This window comes from Lynx rufus, unplaced genomic scaffold, assembly GCF_022079265.1.
Source record: "Lynx rufus isolate CCGP_SWC_20201006 ecotype Redwood Valley unplaced genomic scaffold, mLynRuf1.p SCAF_2, whole genome shotgun sequence".
In the NCBI taxonomy this organism is placed as follows: Eukaryota; Metazoa; Chordata; class Mammalia; order Carnivora; family Felidae; genus Lynx; species Lynx rufus.
The window spans coordinates 215,345,802-215,367,478 of NW_025814834.1; the positions used below are offsets into that span (position 1 = coordinate 215,345,802).

The 21,677-nt window shown below is 51.0% G+C and overlaps 1 protein-coding gene across 1 annotated transcript; it reads right to left on the reverse strand.

The window, feature by feature from the left end:
• Window positions 1-4,214: 4,214 nt before the first annotated feature.
• Window positions 4,215-21,444, reverse strand: PGD (phosphogluconate dehydrogenase). Its single transcript, XM_047083102.1, has 13 exons — window positions 21,346-21,444; window positions 20,676-20,751; window positions 19,946-20,125; window positions 17,206-17,271; window positions 15,408-15,526; window positions 13,385-13,454; window positions 11,035-11,169; window positions 8,954-9,143; window positions 5,918-6,048; window positions 5,582-5,715; window positions 5,116-5,215; window positions 4,838-4,960; window positions 4,215-4,746 (listed from the first exon to the last, which is right to left on the reverse strand). Exons 1-13 carry the CDS (start codon window positions 21,351-21,353, stop codon window positions 4,627-4,629), a joined length of 1,452 nt encoding a protein of 483 aa, XP_046939058.1. The 5' UTR covers window positions 21,354-21,444; the 3' UTR covers window positions 4,215-4,626.
• Window positions 21,445-21,677: the final 233 nt, after the last annotated feature.

The window sequence follows — 21,677 nt, forward strand, 5'->3', positions numbered from 1 at the left end:
CTTGGCACATAGCGGGTATACTGTAAGTATGCCAGTGGCCGAGTGAATAAGTGAATGGTACGCCTTGAGCCTTAAGAGCTTAATGGTTAATTGCCCAGATTCCGGCAGCAGCTTGCCATTGTTCCAGTTCCAGTGCTTCAGGAGTTATGCGACCTTGGACAAGTTACTTAACCATCCAGGAACTTCATTTGTGAATTGGGGCTGACGGTAGTACCTGCTTCAGGGGGTGTTGTATTATAAAACTGCCTGGCACACACTCAGTTGTTACTTTCCAGTATGTGCCACATATACGGCATGAGAACTCAGGAACACTAGCAAGTAGGGCCAGAGTTCCTAACTTCGTATAACCAAGTGTCTTTTTCAAAAGAAGCGTATCTGGCAGATTATATTCGCTCAAAACATAGAGCCAGTATCTCCTGACCCTTGTGTTCCTCCAGAACACTGCCACTCCGCCATTAAGAGCTGGACTCTAGGGGCACCTGCGTGGCTCAGTCATTCAAGTGTCCAACTCTTGGTTTCGGTGTCAGGTCACAAGCTAAGCGTTCGTGGGTTCGAGCCCCACGTCGGGTTCCATGGTGTCAGCACGGAACCTGCTTGGGATTCTCTCCCTCCCTCTCTCTCTGCTCCTCCCCTGCTCATGTGCACTCTCTTTCTCTCTCAAAGTAAACATAAAAAAAAAAAAAAGAAGAAGGTAGAGTCTAGCCCTCCACCCATTGAATTTGGGGTGTTTATGACTTGCTTGTAACTGATACAATGGGGCTGAAATAACGCCCTGTGGCATCCATGGCTAGGTCTTACAAGGCAATCCAGCGTCTGCTTTGTTAGCGGGAACATTCCTCACCTCTGGAGCCCTGCGCTCCCACGTGAGAAGTTAGCCCAGCCCGAGGCTGCCGTGAAGCGGGGCAGCCGACGGCCATGTGGTGAGGCCACAAGTAGCTTTTTCAGCCCTAGCTGAGGTCCCAGCCAGCAGCCAGCATCGGCCACCGGATGCATGAAGAGGACGGTCACCTCCAAGGGATCCCAGCCCTGGCCACCGGCTGTCTTTTTGCTGAGGTCCAGATGTTGTGGAGGAGAGATGAGCTATACCCCCCGTGCCCTTCCAGTTCCTAACCTAGCCCGCAGGATTAGGGTAGTAACGATGGTTATATTACTCCCATTGAGTTTAGGGTAGTTCCAGTAGTAACTGGAGCAACATATAGGATTCCTAGACAGTGAACACATATGTGCCAGCATCCATACTAAACACGGTACACACATCTACACCCACCCTGGCGACTTCTCTACGCCTCCTAAAGGGATGGGCTCCACATCTACCTCAAAGAATGCGCGACACTTGTCAATCGCCTGCCTAAAGTCTCTTTGCTGAGAAACCCTGTCCCCTCCCTTATCTGATCCATACACCTTTCTAGCCACCCAACCCCTTTGTGTCCCAAGTAAAGCAGAAGTTGTGGCTGAAGTCATTAATAGGCCTACAATCTCTGTCCAGGGAGGCCCTTTGCTAGAATAGCCACCAGACTGTCCCTGCGTGGTCCGGGGACAGAACCCCTGTGCGACCAGCTCCATCACTTTCGGAATTGTGGACTGCCTCACCTTCCACGGGAGCTGGGTAATAGTGAACCCACAAACAGTATTTCCCTATGCGGTGGGCACTGATTTCATCCTCAGAAGAGCTCGGTGAGGTAGGTATTGTCATCACCTCTTTTGTGTGAATGGAAAACTGCGTGGGTACAGAGGTTGAGACACGTGTGGGGCAACAGCGAGTTCGTGGTGAGGCTGGGATTTGGGCCCAGACTCCCACCCAGTAAGTTGGGCTGCCCTTCCTAGAGCTAAGAGTTTTTACTGATACGTTTTTCAAGTAGGTCATGGGATGTAAAATTCAAAAAGCATGAAAGCATATATAGTAAAAAGTCCCCCCCCCCGAGGACCTAGGCAAAGGACTGTTGTATTCTTTGACAGTGAAAACTTCCTTTTGTTATGCCTTGTGTGCCAGGTACCGTGCCAAGGACTTTGTATAATCTCATTTATCATCCCACTAACCTAGGGGAGTAGTTGCATCTTTATTATTATTATTGTTTGTTTTAGCGTGCAAGTGAGGGAGAGGGGTAGAGGGAGAGAGAGAGAGAGAATCTTACGCAGCTGAGCATCGAGCACGACACAGGGCTCGAACCCACGACCCTGGGATCATGACCTGAGCCTAAATCAAAAGTTGGACGCGCAACCGAGTTACCCAGGCACCCCGGGAAGTAGTTTTTAACTATGAAGAAATGTCAAGTCAGAGAGTTTAAAGAACTTACCTGCGGGGACAGCGCCAGTTAGTAGAGCGAGGGCGTATGTGCTCAGGTATCCTGACTGCACTGACGCCCCTCCTGCCACGCTCCAGCACGGCTCCGTGGTCGAGTGGCCAGGGTGGCCTCACCCGGGAGGTAGTGAGAAACGCACAGCATGGAGGGGCGCCTGGGTGGCTCAGTCAGTTAAGCGTCCGACTCTTGATTTCAGCTTAGGTGATGACCTCATGGTTCATGAGTTCAAGCCCCACATCGGGCTCTGTGCTGGCAGTGCAGAGCCTGCTTGGGATTCTCTTTCTCTCTGCTCCCTCTCTGCTTGTGCTTGCTTTCTCTCTCTCTCAAAACTAGACATTAAAAAATAAAAGAAATGCACAGCATGGGGCCGCCCCCCAGCACCCCTCTCCTGCTGAATCAGAAGCTGCCCTTTTTTTCAAGATCCACCCCTGGGGGTGGGGGCTCACAGTTTGAGAAGCTCCACTGGTCTGGAAGATGTTTGTCGTGACCTACACCCCCCCTCCCCCCCTCCCGCCATGCAGCACACAGAGAAGCCCCACCAGGAACCTTCTGAGGACTGGTTTGCAGAGTGAACTCACTCCTGGGTGCTGAGAAATAAATCTGGTTTCTAACGCTCAGAAATCCCTCTGCTTCGGGGACAGACACACCCGGAAGTGGTAATGCCACATATAGGTGATTATGTGCCAAGCATATAATCTTGGTCTGTTCTTGCTCTGCAAATGCTCAAAATAGCCTTAAGGAGACAGGTACTACCATCCTGTTTTACAGATGACAAAACTGAGGGCAGAGACAGAAAATAGTTGGCCTAGAGTTCCACAGCTAGCCGGTGAAGGGGCCTGGAGCTGAGGCTTCCGCTTCCAGACGGCGAGCAGGGGCTTGTGTTCTGTCAGATGGCGTCACTAGTATTTCAAGCACTCTTCTGGACAGTCCAGCTTTCCTTTCCTTTCCTTCTGGCCCTAAACCTCCCACGCCTCGCTAGTGCTTCTCTCTGAAGGCACTCGCTCTCCATTCTAGAAGCACAAGTGGCCATAGTTCACCTGTGAGAAAAGCTGCACTGAGTGATTCACGTCCCTTAAAAAAGAACCCTGTCATGGGCAGTGACTCAGCACCTCTCATATTTAAAGGTGTGATCAGGGAGGGGGGACAGTCTCGCTGCGTACTCACATCCAGGCTGAGTCTCAAAAGTGGAACATTTCATGAAAAGGACCACCTCCCGTGTCAGCCCCTGCCTGTCCCCGCACTTTTCTGGAAGAGGTCAGAGCTGAGATTATAGACACCAGCTGTCAAAACAGGGAAACTCTGGCTCTATTCTAGGATCCTCTGAGGACTTTCTGAAGCATTCCACAGAATTCTTTCTGGAGTTAAGCTGCTGGAATAAAACAATTACACTGGCCCCAGGCCACAGAACTATCAGTAAGAATTTGCTGGCAGGATTTTTTTTCTTGAGTAAAGAAGATCAAGTAAAAAGGTCTGATTCAAGGGGCAGGCTTGGGTCGCCAGAAGTCCCACCCCAAACCCAGGGCCTGCTTAGGGACAAACAGAAAGAGGTGGGGCACACTGAGCCCACCCTGTCATTTAAGTGGAGTTTCCTAAAACATCTGGGATCAAGTGACAAAAGCCATGAAGACTGTACCCGTGAGCGGCCAGGGCCCAGCGCCCAACCCGAGGAAACGTTCGCACCCCCTGCACACTCAGCCCCCGATCGCCTCCTGGTCCTTGCCCGAGTTAACCATTACCCTAACTTTGGTCTGTTTCTTATATTACAGTCTTTCTTTAAAGGAAACGGAGAGGAAACCGTAAACGAGGCTGGAAGGAAACAAACGGAGTCAATTGTGAGGAAACCGACTGCAGATCTTTCTGCCAAGGGGGATAATGGCTCCGTGTGGCAGGTGAGGCTACTGGAGAGTCTGGAGATGAAGCACAGATAGAATGTATCTTTTATTAAGTAGAGAAAGCTGGGAATTCTACTACGTGATACAAAGGTTCCAGTTTGAGCGGACTCCACAGAAACCCTTCCCATCTACGTGCGCCTCTAGCCGGGAAGATTGCGCTGCCTCCCCGACCACAGGTGCCACGTGGAGCTGATTCACGCTACCGCGCACATGGTCCCCTCCGGGTCGCCCCAAGGGGCGGGGGCCGAGGGCATGGCGGGTCTCAAAGAGCTACGTTACAAGTAAACTCATGCCGACTTTTTCAGGAGTCCCTTGTGAGACTTTATTTTAAAAGGTCTGCGCAGTGGGCTGTGGGGCAGAGGGCTGCGTAAGCGGTGTCGTGTGGCCAAGTGGAATGTCCCAACCTGTGGAATCGTGGCGGGTGACCAGTCCGGTCAGGCATTGTAGGAAGAGGACGACACGCTGCCACCGTGGCCTGTCCAATTGGTGTGGACAAACCGTCCGGGGTTGGCTAAGAGTTCGTAAGTGTGAGCCCCGAAGTAATCCCGCTGAGCCTGGAAAACAAGGAATTGGACGGGTTGGGATAACACGGGGACACGGACCCTCGGGCCGTGTCAGTGTTTACCACGTGCTCCGAAAGCTTACCTGGATAAGGTTGGCGGGCAGCGTCTCGTGTCTGTAGCCGTCGTAGAAGGAGAGGGCGGTGGTGAAGCAGGGCATGGGGATGCCCGCCCGGACACCGGTGCTCACCGTCCGCCGCCAGGAGTCCTGAGCCAGAAAGAGCCAAAGACTCGGGGTCAGCCCCCAGAGAGGAGAACGGTCTGCGTTTGAAATGACAACGCTCACGGGCATCGACGCTGGTGAGGGAAACACAAAGCCCGGTGAGGCAGAATTCCCACACCGCCCAGCTCTGGGCTACCTACCTGGCAGTTTTCAACAGCAGACTTAAAAAAGTCATCCAGTAGTAGATTCTGAAGGTGTGGGTTCCGATCGAATGCGTCTTTTATCTTTCCTAGGAACACGCTGAAACAAGCAAGAGGGGAGAAACCAATGAAACTTCACCTCCGCGCGCTCAATGCCTGCCAGAAGGCGGGGAAGGAAGCCGGAAGCTGGTACATCCGCCCGCGAGGTACAGAGTTACTCTCCTTATCCCTTCAAGCCGACTGTTTGCTCAGTGAAAACAGAGCCCACATCCCACGAGGCAAGGCCAGAGGGCACGACCGTCCTCCCAGAACCAGTTTAAAGGGAGTAGGGTAGACAGTCTAGTTAGAACAGCCGACCCCGTCCTGTCGCCAGCGAGGGGACTGGCCGCGCACATCCTAGGGAAACCGTCCCCAGGTGCGAGGCCGCGACTCCCAGCACGGCGCCGCGGCGCGTCCCCGCACTTACCTCCTGATGATGCAGCCCCCCCTCCACATCAGGGCGATGCCACCGTAGTTGAGGGTCCAGCCGAATTCCGTGGCGGCTTGTCTCAGCAGCATAAAGCCTTGCGCGTACGAGATGATCTTGGAAGCATACAGGGCCTACGGAACGACGGACGCGTCAGAGCTACGGTTAGCCACGTCCACCCCGCGGGCAGGGCCGGGCCTGGCGTGGACAGCGGTGTCAGGACGGGGCTGGACTCTGCCGCCCCCACCCGGGGCCTCCCACGTCTCCACGGGCCGCTCCCACCCCCGATGCCGCCCAAGGCGCCAACCACGACCACTGCCAGGGAGCGGGCCCCACCTTCTGAATGTCCTCCAGGAATGATTTCTTATCACCTTCAAACTGGATCTTTTGGGGACCCTTCAGCTTTTGGCTGGCTTGAACCCTCTCGTCCTTCAGAGATGATAAGCACCGAGCAAAAACTGCCTCTCCTACGTGGGAGACAGGAGAACATTACCGAAGTTCACACGTGAACCTGGACAGAAAAGAGTGCATGTAAGCCCGAGAAGTTGAGGAAAAAATAGAAATGGAGCCGGATCTCCAACTGTACAAAGAGCCGGAAGCCTCAGTCTTGGGCCACAAAATCTAACATGGCTCAGAAAGAACTTTTTTTTTAAGTTTATTTATTTACTGAGAGAGAGAGAGAGAGGGAGCGTGCACAGAGGAGGGGCAGAGAGAGAGAGAGAGAGAGAGAGAGAGAGAGAATCCCAAGCAGGCTCTGCCCTGTCAGCAAAGAGCCCAACTCAGGGCTTGATTCCAGGAACCGTGAGATCATGACCTGAGCCAAAACCAAGACTCGGATGCTTGACCAACTGAGCTACCCAGATGCCCCAGGAAGAACGTTTATACAAAACTGACTTGGAAACTAAAACTCCACAAACAACATAATGTAGGCATCAACCACAAAAATCAACATGCAACTCAATGGGGAGCTTTGCAGAAAAAGCAAGAAGGTAAAGCCACCATGATTCACAATTACTCTGTTGGTCCCCAAGTCAAATTTCAATTTCAATTGAGAGGACTTTAATTTTTAAATGCTCATCAAAGACTCTACTCTAAAAGCACTCGCTACCCCTCAAAAACTAGTGAATAACAGGCAGCCTCAGCATTTGGTGGGAGGCTCAACTATGGCGGCACTGCCTGCACACGGGGGGTGGTGTGAAACCACTAGAACACTGAGAGGTAACCTAGACTCACCCCTCAAAACACTCCATTTCCAATTTGTGAAAATGTAGTTTCCAGTACATCTATAATCACCACAACTTTGTTTCACTGGACTAAAAAACATTTTAGAAAGGTATTTTCATATCAAGACATTTAGTATCTTCAAGCACTAACCCTTATAAAAGACTACTTGCTCAACTGACAAGGTCTTTTTTTTTTTTTAATGTTTATTCATTTTTGAGAGGGGGCGAAGGGGCAGAGAGAGAGAGAGAGAGAGAGAGAGATACAGAATCGGAAGCAGCTCCAAGCTCCGAGCTGTCAGCACAGAGCCCGACGCGGGGCTCAAACCCCACGAGATCCTGACCTGAGTGTAAGTCAGACGCTTTACCGATTGAGCCAACCGGGCGCCCCTCAACTGACAAGTTCTCTAATTAGAAGAATTCCTCTAGCCATTCCTTTCCCCGCAGACAAAAATGAAGTAAACTCTCTGGGGACCAACGAAGGGCTTTGTTTTTGAGGAAAGGGTGCCAGCCACACACTCGAGAACGCTGCTGAGAACGCTGGGTAGTCCTTCTGTCCCCGGGCAGCCCCCTGGCCTGCAACACACCCAATGACTCGGCACAAGCAGGAGGAAGTATCTGTGCAAGGCCGCTGGCACCAGGAGGCCAGTGTGGCGCAAGCCCTCGGCGTTACTCAAGGCTCAGCCCGAAGACTTACTTCCCCGATAGTTCAGCAAACACACACGGTGCCCATCCGGGGATTAAGCCTGGCCTGCCTCTGCCGGATAGAAGGGGTACACCGTCTCTCAAACAAGAGAGTGGGATCCTTTCTGAGCCCGCAATACTCTCCCATTTGGGTCAGTGATGACTACACTGTTCCCAGCTATTGTCCCCTCGGTCCCCGGCCCAGGCAACACTCAGATTTGCTAAACCTCGGCCACTTCCTTCTGCTTGGCCTGCTTCTCCTTACGGTGTCTCACAGCCCCAGCTCACTGTCACCAAGGAGCCACAATTAATCAGGAAATCAGAAGGAGGGAGGAGGCCAGGGAGGGAAAGACAACCTTTAACCGGAAGGGTGAGGAGGAAACTGTGTTTTATTGGAAAGGGAGCCGTTCTGCCATCAGCAAAGATTAGCCTTTCATTACACACACTAGACCCCTTGTTTTATTCTTTTCTTTTCCTTTTTTAAATTAATTTGTTGGGTTTTTAAAAGGACACCTTTTAAAAGGTGCTGTCTGGGCACCCCGTTCTCCTTTTTCACTCTTGCCAGAAATGTAGCTATTTTATTCTGAAAGGACCAACTTGTGGTTTTATTAATCCTCACTATTTGTTTTCTATTTCTGCTTTCTATGATTTCCTTCGCCCTGTATCTTTTTGAGTTTGAGGCTTAGCTCACGGCTATAAGACAAACAACATGCACGAAAAGGATACACACCAATGGTCAGGACAGTGGCTTTCTTCTACAAGAAGGGCAAGGAACTTAGGACAAGAATGTTAAAGGACTTGAAAGGTGTAGGCAGTATTTTATTTTTAAAATATCGGGGGGGGGAACCTCAGCAAAATATTAATAAATGCTGAGTACATAAGCTTATGTTATTCTGTGAACTTTTGTATGAAAAACTTCATTACGGTGATCTGACCCATTAGAAAGTCATGGAGGTCACCGACTACAGTTCAATCACGAAGACAAAAACTATCCCAGGGGCACCTGGGTGGCTCAGTCGGTTAAGCCTCTGGCTCTTGATTTCGGCTCAGGTCATGATCTCATGGTTCATGGGTTCGAGCCTCACGTCAGGCTCTGCGCTGAGAGTGTGAGCCTGCTTCGGATTCTCTCTGTCCCTCCCCTACTCATGCTCTCTTTCTCTCTCTCTCAAAATAAATAAATAAACTTAAAAAAAAAAAAAAAGCTATCCCAAAGGTCAAACTGGAGAAGAAAGCCAAGAATTTCCAAATGTATCTCAAAGTCCGTATGACTGAGAGGAGGTTACCGGGAAGAGACTGAACAATGTCAGCCTCGCACACCAGAAGAGCAGAAAGCACTCTGGAGGCTGACGAGGGCTGCACACATTCTCCAAAGACCCGCTCCTTAGCTGCCAGTCTACACCAATTTTCCAGGAGGACGTCAAGAGCAAAACAATGAGATAAAAGGCTCCAGGGGGAAGCGGCACCTTACCGATGAGGGTGACAGGAACGCCGTACTCCAGGGCTGAGATGGCAGTCCACTTCCCTGTGCCCTTCTGCCCCGCGCTGTCCCTGATCTTCGGCAGCAGGTGTTTGCCATCGCTGTCTTGGAACTTGAGGATGTTGGCCGTGATTTCAATCAGGAACGAGTCGAGCTCGGTCTTATTCCATTCTTCAAATGCCTAGTGCAGGACGTGAGAGGAAACACTGTGAGAGAAACCAGGGCCACATGGGAGAAGCCCCCTTAACCGGCTCACTGCTTTCCTCTGCGAATGCTCACCGACGCTCACGATTTGCTCAGCACGTGAGGCCAACAGGCTCTAAGTATGTGCCTGAACGCTGCTCCCCGAGCTGAGCTCTCTGCTCCCCAGGAGGCAGTTGTATCTATTTCCACCCGGTTATGCTGACTTCCAATCGCCAGCACAGCTCTTTCCCCCGAGGCAAGCGCCCCTCGCCCCACACCATCGCCTCCTCAGAGGCCTTCCCCGCTCCCCTGATCTATATCTACCCCTTACAACAGTTTCCTCCTCTTTGTAACAGGTACCACCAGCGGGCTTCATCTATTTATTTTCATGTTTTTGAGAGAGAGAGAGGGAGGGAGAGAGAGAGCACACATGCGTGAGCAGGGAAGGGGCAGAGAAAGAGACGGAGAGTCCCAAGCAGGCCCCATGTTGCCAGCACAGAGCCTGATGTGGGGCTCGATCCCGTGAACCGTGAGATCATGACCTGAGTCAAAGTGGGCCACTTAACTGACCACCCAGGTGCCAACCCCTGAGTTTTCTATTGTCTATGCAAATTATCATTGTGTCTTCCCAGCTCCATGCAGGATAGCGCCTTTGTGGGTTTTTTCACTGTCACATCCCCAGTGTTGAGAACAGTTCCTAGCGTGGACAGAAGCACTTCTATGTATTTGTTGAACACATGTATTAAGTTTGAAGTAAACCAATTAAATATGAACACAACAAAAAAAGCACTATTTCTATGAAAACTAAGATTGTTTTGGGGTGCCTGGGTGGCTCAGTCAGTAAAGCAAAGTGGGGATGACACCGTTAAACATCAGGAGGAAAAACCGTACAAAATCTGGAAGGACTCTGCAGTGCGTACCTCACAAGTGTCTCTAAATCACGCCCCACTCGAAGTGACTGGAACTAGAAATTCTGGATGAGAAAGGGCTACGATGCGAGCCGGGAGAGCCACATTTAGAGAAAAGGGCGGGAATGGCGATGAGTGTGCTCTCCTGTGTTTTCAGTTAAAAGAAGGGTTTGCCTCGTCAACGATGCTGAAGAGAACAGAGTACTGAGGCTTACCTTGAAACGTATTTGTAAACGATCAAACCGACGGAGGGCTGGCCAGATAATCGACACGGCAAGCGTCGTGTAACGCTAAGCAAAGAATCAGGGTGGTGTGCCCACAAGTGCTCACCACCGAATTCTTTCAGCTTTGCTGTATGTTTGCACATCTTCATAATAAAATATCGGGGTGGGGGCGGGGGGTGTTATGTTTCCCCACTCTGGCTAACTTTTTTGACTAACTGCCAAACAGCCAGTCCCAACCTGACCAGAAAAGCAAGCTTCTCGGGGTGCCCGGCTGGCTTCGTCAGTGGAGTGTGCGACTCTTGATCTTGCGGTTTTGAGTTTAAGCCCCACCTTGGGTGTAGAGATTACTTTCAAAATAAAATCTTTAAAAAAACAAAAAAAAAAAAGAGGGGCACGTGGGTGACTCAGTCGGTTAAGCATCCGACTCGATATCAGCTCAGGTTATGATCTCATGGTTCGCGAGATCGAGCCCTGCATCTGGCCCCATGCACTTGCTCTCTTGCTCTCTCTCTCTAAAAATAAACTTAAAAAAAAAAAGGGGTCAGTAAACGGTGGGAATGGTTACCACCAAGATCCCCTGGGGACGTTCGGCTCAGTGACGAGCTCTCCCATCTTATAGCTTCCCTCCGACCGGGCTGCGTCCATCCTGCCAGCGGCACGACCGCGGGAAGGAGGAGGAGGAAGGCTTTACTGGAGCCAGAAGTCCCTTCTCTGAGCAGGCCCACCTGCCGCACCCGCAGCAGGGCCCGGGGCTCACCTTCGCCATCTCGTCGTGCCCCATGTCCAGCACATCTTTCATCAGGTGGTAGGCCTCACAGATGAGCTGCATGTCCCCGTACTCTATCCCGTTGTGCACCATCTTCACGAAGTGTCCCGCTCCTTCATCCCCCACCTGTTAGAGGGACGGGCACCAGGAGGCCTCAGAGATGGCCCCGGAGGAATGGCCCAGAAAAGCCCACATCAAATTCTTTCGCCAGGCTCCCTCCCCAGACAAGGAACGACAGCGATGAAGCAAATATCTGTAGTATTTTTAAAATTAAGAATCACTATGGAGCAACTCGATACAAGCTTCAATCCAGCCCTGTGTTACTTCAAACTCACTCTAAATTCATTCTAGGTTCTTCCACACCTTTCAACTCACTGCCGGCACCCCCAGCCCTTTACCTGCATTTCCCACCTTCCCTTGTTACTCAGGGCCCCTCGCCCCCAGCCCTGGCCACGAGTCAAAGACCTCCTCCTCCTCCTGAGGTCACCATGCTCCTGGTGACCGGGGGTTACAGTAAGTCAGCTAATTAAATCCCTTGTACTTTTAAAAATACATAAGTGTGTTGTAGGTGTTTCCAGTGGCTACCAAGGGGTAAAGTGACCTTAGATCCCAGGTCTGGCCCTCCACCTCGTAAGCCCAGAAATGTGTCCTCACCAGGGTCTCACAGTTGACAAAAAACACTGATTTCTAACAAAGCTGGCAAGATGTATATAGTCAGAGTCCCAGTTTATGAATTGAGGGTGAGAAACTTAACTATGGATCTTAGTAGCTACAAGTGTGAGTCCGGCCAGCACACTCTGTCCCTGCAGACAAGCTACGGGGGAAGCCAAATAATCTGCAAATGGTGTAGTGGCCGGGGACTCAGAACAAAGGGAGTGTCGGGGTCAGTACTCAGGGGCATCGGGCTCTGAGGTCAGGTGCATCCGTCTCCACGACAGGCACCTACCTGCGGCTGGACCCAGTGTTTGCTGGACCTGAGCACGCTCTATCCTGGCTGTCACCGCCGGAATCCGTACTGCTGACGTTTAGAGAGACCTCCACGGTCTGAGTCTCCACTGGTGACCTGCCTCCTGCTGACTGTGACACTTTCTGTGGCTGCTAAGGAGCGTGATGAGTAACATCTTACTTCACCCCATCCTGGCTGTGACTTCACAAGTGAACTAAGGAGTGCCTGCTTTTAGGATCTATCCCAGTTCTTTCAGTATCCCGAGACAAAGCCTTGAGGCTACGGAAAGATTCAATCAAGACACCTCAGGGCCAGTATCTGTATCTGTAGATACGCTTAGGACAGAATTCTTGACGCTTCTATCCTAAGCGTATCTACAAAGAAGTGACTGTCGCTGCACTTTTACTGTAGTAATTGACTGTCAAGGCGTTAAGAGGTCCCTTCCCAGTCCTTCATACTAAGGAGAAAATCATCAGCCCTCCAAATCCAGCCCAGCCTCTCTCTACCCTAAGCAGACAGTGACCACTGGTGAAAGTGTACGGACCAGCGTGGGTGCTACAGTTGAAGTCACCGGGCGTGGTCAGGCCCCCCCCATTCTTCATATGCCTCAGTCCTCGGTTCATCTCCACCCTTTACCTCCCTGGGATGAAATAAAACTAACAAAGGGGATTAGGAGCTAAAGAGACCTTAGCGACCATCCAGCCCACCCCCCACGTTTTACAGACAAGAACACTGAAGCCCACGGAATTTTCTGACTCGCTCATGATCACCCAGTTAATGGAGAGCCAGAATTACAGCTCAGGTCTCCCAGCCTCGCGGTATGGACTGAGGCTGCGGTAGGGATAAAACTTATTCTAGTAGCAACACAAAACGCCGGAAGAGAGGTCTGTATGAACGAGCCTGGGCCTCCTCCCATTTCGTGAAGGCAAGAGGCCATAGTGTGCTCTGTTCAAGCACAGGGCACCTGCATCCCAAGCTACAGGTACGAGATTTTCCACGGCCGGGGCCAGGATATCTGACAGCACCAGCCAGTCAGTCCTCTCCCACGTGGGCAGACAAGGCCCCCTTTGGATTCTGACATCTTCGTCATTTTCCTGAAGCCACACAGCTAAAACAAACCTCACTTCCCCTCATCCTTGCTGTGCCTTCTTAAAGAACCCAGCTTTCAGATGAATCGAGGAGGGCCGTTTATAACATCAGCCTCAAGGCCCTGAATGTTCAGTTAAGACGCAAGGACATGTAACACAGGCAAGCATCTTAGGCCTCAGCTGTGCTAGCGACTTCGCGACCTCACATCTGAGCCGCTTGTTGCCACCACGGGCGTCCTGGCTCTGTGCACTTTGCGACACCTGTGCCCATGTTACCAGCAGGCTTGAAAGAGTAGCCAGAACTTGCCCAGTCACAGCACGGTTCCCCAGTTCCTACTTTTGCAGCGATGCCTTGGAAGATGGTCTTGATGTGGGGCCTGTGGAAAGGAACCGTGTAGTTTAGCTACGGAAAAGAGAGGGGTTGAGAGCTCAAGATACTCAAGGACTATCCCCCCACCCCCAATTTTGTTCAAATGGGGAGGCTGAACGGGAGGTGGAAAAAAGTAACGAACGTGCCAGAAGTGCCGAGGGAAACCTGTCAGAGGCTGCGGGCTCTGTGACTAGAGCAGACAGACGGACAGACAGAAAGGCCAGAGGAAGCATCGAAGCATCGGGAGAAATTTCTTCTGCACAATCAAAAGAAGCTGTGGTTCCAAACAGCGGGCCACGGGGATGTTCCTGTAGAGAGCCCTTCTCCCAGCCCGGGCGCGTGTGGTCAGATACAGCCCGGCTCTGCCTGGTGGAACCTCGCAGGACCTCCCGGGGCTGCGCCCACTACCATTCAGAGAAAAACCGGGTGTTCTTCATTCCTTCTGCTGCTCCTGTACGAGGACAGGTTACCTCACGGGGCTTCTCGCCTATGTTCTCCTCACTATTGACCACTAAAGGCTCCTTCACAAGAAGTGTTTGGCAAAGACACAGAACTGACGGGGTCGCAAAGCTAACGCTTAGGATTAGGGCTAAGACAGTGACATGCGGAGCTTGGGAACTCTCCTGATCTCATGGGGAGCACGTCAGGTCGCAGCGTCACTTGCACCTCTGCCAGACCGGTGCAAGGAAATGCAGGGCACCTGTGCATATCAAATACTTTCCTGCGTCATGTCTGCGCGTCTAGCCTGCCGGGCTGTTACCCCCACGTGAATGTCCATAAGCTTCTCAGAAGCAGGAAGACTTCTATCTACTTCCAGATGTAACTTACTTAAAAGAATCCCCGAACCTGGGGCGCCTGAGTGGCTCAGTCACTTAAGTGACCAACTCCAGCTCAGGTCATGATCTCATGGTTCGTGGGTTCAAGCCCCGAAATGGGCTCTGTGCTGACGGCTCGGAGCCTGGAGCCTGCTTCAGATTCTGTGTCTCCCTCTCTCTCTGCCCCTCCCCAACTTGCACTCTGTCTCTCTCTCAAAAAAATAAAGAAAACATTGCCAAAACAAATTTTTGTTTTAATTAAAAAAAGAATCTCCAAACTTACTCCTCAGAGAGGTAACAGAAAGAATAACTTTCCCCAGGAAAACCTTTCACCTCTGGGAATTAGGTTTGAACATGTTTTCTTTAACACCTGACATAACTGTAGCATATTTGGAAGTCAAATTCATTCAGAAAAGAATGGTACCTTGTCAGGCCTCCCTGAAAAGGATCCTCCTTTTCTGTGTGCTTCTGTTCTGCTCAGCTATCTCCCTCTGTCTGGCTCTCTCTCTCTGCGGTCTGAACAGCAGGGGGAGTTGCCCTCAGTCAACGGCAGGTGGGATTATCCCTTCCATCTGTTTGTGTTGGTTCTCTCTCCGCTCACCCCCCACCCTTACGCCTCATGCACCCCTTCTTTCACATCTCCAACACACCTCCCCTTCTATGGCCAACACCTCCTCTTATATGCAGCACAGCAAACAGTGTAAAATGTGTTTTTGCCCCAAATCAGATAAAAAACGTCTACCTCGCTTTCCCAGGGACGAAATAGGCTCGGTCAGATTTTTCCAATACCCACAATTATTAAATGCACAGCTATCTTAGGACTGTACATCACTTATAGAGGCAGACCTTACTTCTAAGTCCAGACAGTGCACAGGACGCTATGCGAACAGCTTCCTTAAAGCCTCTGAACTCTGTAAGCCTATTTAGAATTTCTCTATCAGTCCTGGAGGAAGTAACAGAAGAAAACAGGCAAAAGAGAATACGCACGTGTGTGATGTCAAAGCAGCAGAGTGGACAAAAGAAACCTTCCCGGCATCTCCGACACTCAGGCACCACGGAGGTCAGGGTGCCAGAAGTGTCCCCAGCTCGCCCTTCTCCCAGCTCGGGCCTCCCTCGTGCCGAAGTGGGGCACCTTCGATACTCACCAGGCTTCTCTGTCCCCTCCTGGCATAAGTGAGGGGCCATAGCGGGCCCCTTCCTCTCCGCCACTGACTCCGCTCCCCACAAACAGGATTCCCTTGGCCTTGAGGGTTCGACATCGTCTCTACAGGAGAGAAAATTAATTTCATTATGCTTCCAGAAAGTTGTCTCCCAATGAATGAGACGAGGTATCAGACACGTATGGAGAGCCCACACGGGACATGAAATGACCCAAGGATCCAAGAATAACCTGATCATTCAAGAAATTTAATCCCCTCAGTTTGGGAGTTAGAAAAAAAATATCCAGGGTGCCTGGCTGGCTCAGTAAACATGTGACTCTTGATCTCAGGATCGTGAGTTTGATCCCTATGTCGTGTGCAGAGATTACTTAAAAAAAAAAAAACAATCCACAGAAGTCTAATGTTTATTTATTTTTGAGACAGAGAGAGAGAGAGAGAGAGAGAGAGAGAGCGTGCGTGCACGCAAGCAGGGGAAGGGCAGAGAGAGGGAGACACAGAATCTGAAGCAGGTTCCAGGCTCTGAGCTGTCAGCACAGCTGACCCACAAACAGTGAGACCATGATCTGAGCGGAAGTCAGACATCCAACCAACTGAGCCACCCAGGCGCCCCTCCACAGAAGTTTAAAATAGCTATCTGGGTGCCTGGGTAGCTCAGTCAGTTAAGTGTCCCGACTCTTGATTTCAGCTCAGGTCATGATTTCACAGTCTGTGGGATCGAGCCCCGCATCCGGCTCTGTGCTGACAGCAAGGAGCCTGCTTGGAATTCTCTCCCTCTCTCTGTACCCCCCTCAAAATAAATAAACATTAAAAAATAATAATAATAAAATAATAAAACAATAAAATAAAATAAGATAAAATAAAATAAAATAAATAAAACAAAACAAAATAAATAGCTATCCTTCCCCCAAATGGAAATAATAAAGCCAAACATACATTCTCATTTTACTAGAAGATCCAGTTACCGTAAGACTCAATCAGGAGTTTAATACAGGGCGTCTGGGTGGCTCAATCGGTTAAGCATCTGACTGCGGCTCAGGTCATGATCTCAAAGTTTGTGAGTTCAAGCCCGGCATCAAGCTCTCTGCTGTCAGCTTGGGATTCTCTGTCCCCCTCTCTCTGCCCCTCCCCCACTCACACACACACACTCTCTCTCTCTCAAATAAAACACTTTAAAAAATGATACAAAAGAGTTTAATACAAATACGACTTCCCCGACTTAGCACTTCAGATCCTCCAGAGACTCCTTCTAGCATATGAGGCCAGTAAAGACGTGGTTCTCGGGGCACCTGGGTGACTCGGTTGGTTGAGCATCCAACTTCCACTCAGGTGATGATCTCGCGTTTCATGGGTTCAAGTCCCGAATCGGGCTCACCGCTCTCAGTGCAAAGCCGGCTTCAGATCCTCTTGTCCCCCTCTCTCCCTGCCCCTTCCCTGCTCTCTCTCTCAAATAAAACATTAAAAAAAAAAGGACGTGGTTCTCAACATTGCACACCGACTGACATACCATGGGCTGGTGGCACAGTAGGAAAGAGCTAAGCACGAACTTTCAGCCTGCTGTATCCAAGCAAAAATCATCCTTTTGAGTTATATGTATGACGGAGGAGGCCTCATTCCATCAGGTATGTCTTAGCAGAAACAAAGGCCAAGAACTGCAACGTCAGCACCAAGCCCCAGAGTCAGCACTACAGAAGGACAGTCCATGCTTTTATCACATGTACAGTGCTGATACTTTTTTCTAGAATGTTCCCAGAACCAGGAAGAATTTAGACTGGAGAATACTTACTGTGGTATCCCTGTATTCAGAATTTCCTCCATCAATGATGATGTCACCAGTGTCCAACAATGGTACCTGTAACCAGACACTAGCATTAAGGTGAGCCAAAGAAATGAAAGACAAAAACAGAATGTACCTCGAGCAATTAATACAAACAAGAATTTATCCCAGATAAATCCAGCCTAAAAGCGTATGTTGTTTCATTTTCAAAAATCCTCTCCGTGGCTATGGCTGGAGCCTACACGAAAGGTTAGGGCTAGCAACCCAGTCAGACCTCCCCACAACTAAGATGGTTCTCTTTAAAATTTGACAACAACCAGGAGCGCCTGGGTGGCTCAGTCGGTTAAGCGTCTGACTTCAGCTCAGGTCACGCTCTCACGGTCCGGGAGTTCGAGCCCCACGTTGGGCTCTGGGCCAATGGCTCAGAACCTGGGGCCTGCTGCGGATTCTGTGTGTGTCTCTCTCTCTGCCCCTCCCCTGCTCATGCTCTGTCTCTCTCTGTGTCAAAAAGAAATAAAAACATTAAAAAAAAAAGAGAAATAGGGGCGCCTGGGTGGCTCAGTCAGTTGGGCATCTGACTTCGGCTCAGGTCATGTTCTCACGGTCCATGAATTCGAGCCCCACGTCGGGCTCTGTGCTGACAGCTCAGAGCCTGGAGCCTGCTTCTGTTTCTGTGTCTCCCTCTCTCTCTGCCCCTCCCCCATTCATGCTCTGTCTCTCTCTGTCTCAAAAATAAATAAACGTTAAAAAAAATTTTTTTAGGGGCGCCTGGGTGGCGCAGTCGGTTAAGCGTCCGACTTCAGCCAGGTCACGATCTCGCGGTCCGTGAGTTCGAGCCCCGCGTCAGGCTCTGGGCTGATGGCTCAGAGCCTGGAGCCTGCTTCCGATTCTGTGTCTCCCTCTCTCTCTGCCCCTCCCCCGTTCATGCTCTGTCTCTCTCTGTCCCAAAAATAAATAAACGAAAAAAAAAAAATTAAAAAAAAAAAATTTTTTTAATTTGACAACAACCAAAACCTACTTGAAAGATTTTGTATTTCCAGTGCGTGCCCTTGGCTCGTTTACATTCCCAAACACTGGGAACAGGACTCGTTCTGAAGGATTATATCACGTCCTATAAAATCTCTGCACAGGGCAGAGTAGGGGTCCAGTGAACAGACATCAGGTGGTTTGGTGCCTGAGTGAGATGATCAGCCCCGTCTGGAGACGGCGGGAGGAGACCGGGCCTCGAACTAGCACATCTTCCTACAGAACACAACTGGGCTGGCTTGGTCATTTATCATTTGGTCCACACACCCCCACACCCACAGGGCTTCAGTGAACCTCACTTCGTATTTTCTTACGTTGAAGAATAAGCTACCACTTTCCAATCCGTTCTGTCGCTAATCGTAACCAGCCTAGCATCTTGCACACAAAAAGCTTGCTATGTCCTTCCCTTATCACAGTGTTCTTCCTTTCTAGGTCATTTTTGTCTTTCGTGGTAGCACGCTGGTTACAAACCCCTCTCCCCGTGGAGACGCCTCCACTGTTAACACTGCTCCCGGAGAAAAGGAACGTTCACCCCTTGCCTTTGTTTCCTGGCACTACATTTCTCACCGAGAAACGTTTCTTCCAGACAGCTAATGCCTCGGGTTTTTTTCAGAACCCGAGAACCTGTTACCGTAGAATTGTTTAGGAGTAGCTTCATAAGTTATTTCCACGGGTGCCCCTTCGTCCATATGTTGCGTGTGGTTTTGCGTTTTGTTGTTGGAGGAAATAGCACCCCGAGGCTGCAGGGCACTGGCCGTGAGCTTGTCTCCGTGGATTGTCGGTGAGGTATGTTGAGGGAAGGGGCCCCAGAGGTGCCCCAGAAACAGCTACAGTGCCTCAACCAAATGCTGCTGGGCACACTCCCAGGGGAAAAGGCTGTTGTCCCCATCAGCTCCTCCTCTCCCACAGTCATCCCAGTGGGTGGGTGGCCATCAGCCCTTCTGTGAGGGGACAGACCCACCATCCCCTGATGACGCACAGCAGGGGAAAGTCTAAAGGGATCAGACTATAATTGTTACAGAACAAGGGTTAGCACCTACACAAAACACTCCCTCCTTGGCTGATAATCAGAGCCAGAAGTGTAACAGAGGCCTGCCTCCCAGAGGCCCTCTCTGGGACACTTGGCATCGGGTCACCCATCTGCCCCAGCACGGCCATTCCAGCCCTAACACATTTTTTTTTCTTGCAAAAAAGATACACTTGCTAGAGCCAACAAATCATTGAGAAATAAGTACCCAGTATGTAGTTCCCAGGATTCCCTAAGGGGACCTCATCGTTTATATGAAGCGATACAACACTTTAAGTGTCGAGAAAAATGGGAAACCAACTTCTAAATTTCAGACACTAAGGTTTATTAGCGAATAGCACTAAACACGCATAACACCACGACCAAAACTGTGTTTCTGAATACCAAAGAGAGAGACCAAGACTAGGGTTTGTGTCCCCATTGTTAATGAATTCTTATGGCAACGTCTCTCGTCTCTCGGTGGCCTCAGAATCTCATGCCTAAGGAATCATTACCACCTGAGGATGTGCTGTTACTTAAATTAATGCCAAGTTGACGAATGCTGAGACATGGACGCAGTTTTGTTTGAACTGAGCAGTTCATATCCAGAAATTGAAAAAGAAAAAAAAAAATCTCTTAAGTAGAAAAGGGAGATCTAGCTACGGGAAGAGACAAGTTGCCCCGCTAGTAGCAGCTGGGGGGCAGGGCTGGCCTCACCAGTTTTTCAATGAAATCATCAACGGCTTGGCCAGCCTTCACCAGCAGTATGATGCGCCGCGGTTTCTTCAGCTTGGAGACCATCTCCTCCAAGGAGCGTGCACCGACCACCTTGGTTCCCTTTGCCTCGTTGGCCAAGAAATCATCCACTTTGGAGACCGTCCTATTGAAAGCACAAACCTAGAAGGCCGAAAAGGTCTGATTAGGAGATTCAGGACACAGAAGACCTTCAGACCCTGGATTAAGTGAACCCCAAGGCACAGAACTGAATATAAGCAAAGGGTGACTGCCCGAGGCAAATCAGGCTAGAGTCTGTCACTAGCTGATAGAGACTCAATCAAGTCTAGGAACCGGCGGCTGCAAACTGCTATCTTTTGTACCGAAACCACTTTAGTGTTTATAACTATTTAAACTTTTCTCTCTCCCCCGGTTCTCATTAGGCAATAAAGGTAGAGTTCTATACACCCAGCCGGATTTCTCCTGCTTAACATCCGGTAAGTTTATCCAGGCTTACAGAACTGACATCTATTTTGCAAGACTGTCCTTCAGAGGATTGCAGAGCTGGCCCTCCCACACCGCATGTGACCTGGTGCTTCTCTTTCCCTTTGCAATAAACGTCTTAAGCAGCAACAGGGCATACACGAAGAGACCTAAGTTCCAGATTGTACAGGATCTTTGAAATCAGCCTCCGTGCACCAAGAACCCACAAGAGTGTGCCCTCCTGACTTACCACGAAGCCATGATCATTCATGTTCAAAATTAAGTTCTGGCCCATGACAGCCAGTCCAATCAGTGCAATATCAGCTCTAAAAGACCGGGAAAAGGAACAAAGAAAAATGTGTCGGTTCCACTTTAATCCCTTCCAACTCAGGGGCCCAGAGTGTCCTAGCTTTTGCTATGAATACCTTGCCTTACCATTTCCTCTGTCCCCCTCCCCTCTACTACCCCTGAGAACCCAGGCATGCGCCTCCAGGCCACCCTGCCCTCTGCCACTTCAAAGGACCTCAAGTTCTCTTGAGATCAACTAGACCTGCACGCAGGAGGGCATGCAATCTCTGCCGTGCTCACTGCCGGTGTCCCCGCTCCCACACGGGGGAGAAGTCCCTGCAGGCACAGCCGTCCACTGTCCAGCCTCTTCCCCTCCTGGCTCGGGCCCTGGCTGCCCTCGGCCATGCGGGTTCCCTCCCGCCCGGCCCTTTCTAGAAAGGGGGATCCGCCCGGCGCCGCCGCGAGGGGTAGAGGGCCCGGGCCCGAGGGGACTGAGACCCTGAAGGTCCGAGGCTCCGGGCGCCACGAGGCCGTGCTCCGGCGACCCCCGGGGCCAAAGCGACTTCAAACAGGTTCCGCCCTCCTCGCCGGCCCCCGTAAAGTTCCCCGGCGGTCCGCGAGCCGTCACTCACTGGGCCATGGCGGCGGCGACGGACCGGGCAGGAGCGGACAGAACCGGAGAGCTGAGAGCGCTCGGAGCGGCGACAGAGGAGGAGTCCCGCTCCTGCTTCGGCCCCCAGGCTCTGGCCGCGGCCTTCCGGCGCCGACCAATCGGGAGGAAGGGGCGGAGCTGTGCCACCACGCCATTGGCCCTTCCCGGCGCCTGTTAGACCACCTGAGGCAAACAGGCCCGCCCACTTCTGGGGCCGGCTCAGGAGAGCGCAGAGCACATCGATGGCGACGCCAAAGCAGAAGGGGCGGGGTCGCCGGGGACTGGTACAAGCGCGCTGGGCGAGAGGCTCTG